Source organism: Telopea speciosissima, chromosome 6 (genome assembly GCF_018873765.1).
Source record: "Telopea speciosissima isolate NSW1024214 ecotype Mountain lineage chromosome 6, Tspe_v1, whole genome shotgun sequence".
Lineage (NCBI taxonomy): Eukaryota > Viridiplantae > Streptophyta > Magnoliopsida > Proteales > Proteaceae > Telopea > Telopea speciosissima.
Genome location: NC_057921.1, coordinates 1,583,364 through 1,586,162, shown reverse-complemented (window position 1 = coordinate 1,586,162; position 2,799 = coordinate 1,583,364). Strand labels below are relative to the sequence as shown.

At 43.4% G+C, this 2,799-nt stretch overlaps 2 protein-coding genes across 2 annotated transcripts; both read right to left on the bottom strand.

Moving 5' to 3' along the window:
• Positions 1-565: 565 nt before the first annotated feature.
• LOC122664490 lies at positions 566-1,342 on the bottom strand. Its single transcript, XM_043860328.1, has one exon. It carries the CDS (start codon positions 1,340-1,342, stop codon positions 566-568), a length of 777 nt encoding a protein of 258 aa, XP_043716263.1.
• Positions 1,343-1,486: 144 nt separating this feature from the next.
• LOC122664489 lies at positions 1,487-2,068 on the bottom strand. The gene has a single exon (XM_043860327.1). It carries the CDS (start codon positions 2,066-2,068, stop codon positions 1,487-1,489), a length of 582 nt encoding a protein of 193 aa, XP_043716262.1.
• Between the last annotated feature and the right edge of the window lie 731 nt (positions 2,069-2,799).

The window sequence follows — 2,799 nt, the reverse complement described above, 5'->3', positions numbered from 1 at the left end:
CCAGTAATGTCGAAGCATAAGCGCCCTCTTGCTACCCATATGCAAGGTGCCATCTTAGCCTTCCTTGACTAGGATCGCTCCCACACCTGTAGTGTTCGTGATCGGCCTCCTTAACTGTGTATCGATTGAAAGGCAGGGCAACACAGTCATCTTTGTTTGTCAGTTTGGAGCGAAAGTCTTCCTCTTCTGAAATACCGACTTGGCAATGGGGTAGAAGTTCAGCTTATGTTCTGCCAGTTCCCTGTCTATCTCGGGCATATCCGTGGTCGACCATGCGAACACGTCTGCATTCACCCTCAAGAAGCTTATCTTTCTCTTTTTCGGCCTGCCAGATAATTTCCCTCCTATCTGCACAGTTTTGTTCAGATCACCCTCATGATTCTCAATAGAAACCGATTCTTCTGCAGGCTCTGACCTTTCTTGGTCGATATTCTCCCGAGCATCCTCCAATGTAACATTAAACGTCTGTGGATCCTTCCCCTTAACTCTCAGGTATGTTTCGCAGCATTAACGTGACGCCTTCTAGCTTCCCCTACATTCTCCTACACCATTCTCTGTTGGAAATTTAGGAGACTATGGCCTGTAAGGCATTCAAACCTGGGTTGTCGAGGATTCTATTGTAAGCAGAGTTAACCTTCACCACCAGAAAATTCATCATTATAGTGAATAGTTGGGGCTCCGTTCCAACTGTGACTAGAAGTTTAATGGACCCTTCCACCTGCACAGGAGCTCCGTTGAATCCATATAGGGGTGAATCTATCATTTTCAGCATCTCAGGAGTTAATTGCATCTTCAGGAATAAATCAACATATAAGATGTTTACTAAACTCCCGTTGTCTACCAAGATGCGAGCCACCAAGCAATTAGCGACGATCATCTTCACCATCAGTGCATCGTCATGTGGTAACTGGCTGTTAGCCAGATCCTTATCTGAAAAAGTGGTCTGATGTTCGGTCTTTCTTTTCTTGTTCGCTGTTTCTATCAAATGTATAGTCCATGCATGAATTTTCCTTGAGTTTGAGGATTCTCCTCCTACCCCGGGGCCTCCAAAGATGGTCGCAATCTCCCTAAGAGGTTGATTCTCTAAATGTCGTGTTTGGATGTCCGGACTCTCTTCTCCCCGGATATATAATTTTTCTTTGTCTTCCACATTCTGTTCTCGACTCTCCTGCTTACTGCTTCCTCCCTCTCTCTCTCTCTTCACAGATTTATTCAATCGACCTCTTTGGATCAAAGCTTCTATCTCATCTTTCAACTGTCTACACTCTTCAGTGTCATGTCCATGATCCTGATGAAACCTACAATACTTATTTTTATTGTGCTCACCGGTAGGCTTCACCATCTTAGTCAGCCAATGTAAGGTCAACCGATCTTTGACTTCATTTAATATGTATGCTCACCTATGCGTGAGCGGTGTGTATATTGATTCTGGCTTCACATCACTTCTTGGAACCCATGCTCGATCCTCTCTTTTCCTTTTCCCCTCTCATTGCTCTCTGTTCTCCATCAACTTGTTGCCATTAATTGGTTGTTCTTTTCTTTCTTGACCTTTCCTTTCACTTCTTGACTCTTTTTGCTGCTCTGCAGCGAGAACCTCCGCCAAGTTGATGTGTTTCTCACACCATGAATAGAGATCATACATGTTTGTTGGTTCTTCCATAATTAGAAACTCTTTCAATTTCCTATCTCTAATTCCACTGCTGAGAGCTTGGAATGTTACCATTGGATCCAAATCTCGTACTTCCAAAGCCTCCCTATTGAATCTGGTGAGGAATTCCCTGGTTGACTCTCCCGTTTGTTGTCTGATGGCTAATAGGTTTGTCGCGGTCTTTTTATGGATCCTGGTGCTCATAAAGTTAGCTAAGAAAGCTCTTCCCAGATCTATAAAGCTAGCCAGGGATTGTGGCTTAAGATGCGAGAACCATTGCCTTGCTGATCCTTTCAATGTTGATGGATATGCTCTGCACATGATCGCGTTAGAGGGTCCTTGCAGATACATCAGAGCTTTGAAAGTCTCCAGATGATCTTCTGGATCTGCCGCCCTGTCATACTGCTCTATTAGAGGCATTTTGAAACCTTTCGGCAATCGTTCTAATCTAATCTGATCTACAAAGGCCAGATCTATCGTGAATTGTATTTCTTAACTCGATTTAGAACCTTTCTTCAGAACTTCTTGCATTTGTTCCTATAGCTCTATTATGCTCTCATTCAGAGCCTGCTCTCCCTTCGTCATCTGTGATCCAGGTTTCTTGTTACCATCTTGTATGTCTTTTGCTCTTTTGTGTACATAGTTAGCATTACTGTGATTTTCACTGTGTCCTAGAGACGTGATCCGTTCTCGCTCCAGCTCTGGTTGAGGCATCTTTTGAGGGATACCTTGTAAGATCGTACGCTGTAAATTCATCATTTCTTCCATCTGATCTGTCCATCTTGCTTGCATCGCCTCAAATTGTTCCACCAGGACATAACGTGGTGGATCTCAGGTAGTCCTCTTCTGTGAGTTTCCTTTCTCCGAATTGTTCTCCTCCGAGATTACATCATCCTCTCATTCTTCGAGAACTCTCTTGATCAGTGGATCTTGTGTGATTGTTGTTGTGATAGTTGCGTTGGTCACCTTTGCTGTCTTCAATTGATTTCGAGTATTTGTCATTGTGCATCTTCGTAGATCGAACTTCGTTCCCACAAACGGCACCAAAAATGTTATGCAAAGAAAATTGCAGGAATCCTTTGACAACACTTCAATTCAAGAATCGAGTGTCACGCCCCCATCCCAATAAAGGGTATTTTACAAGAAAAGGG

What these genes read in the sequence shown, in the direction of transcription:
- LOC122664490 (XM_043860328.1), bottom strand. Translation starts at nt 1,342, where the DNA reads ATGGTGAAGCCTACCGGTGAGCACAATAAAAATAAGTATTGTAGGTTT.
- LOC122664489 (XM_043860327.1), bottom strand. Translation starts at nt 2,068, where the DNA reads ATGCCTCTAATAGAGCAGTATGACAGGGCGGCAGATCCAGAAGATCAT.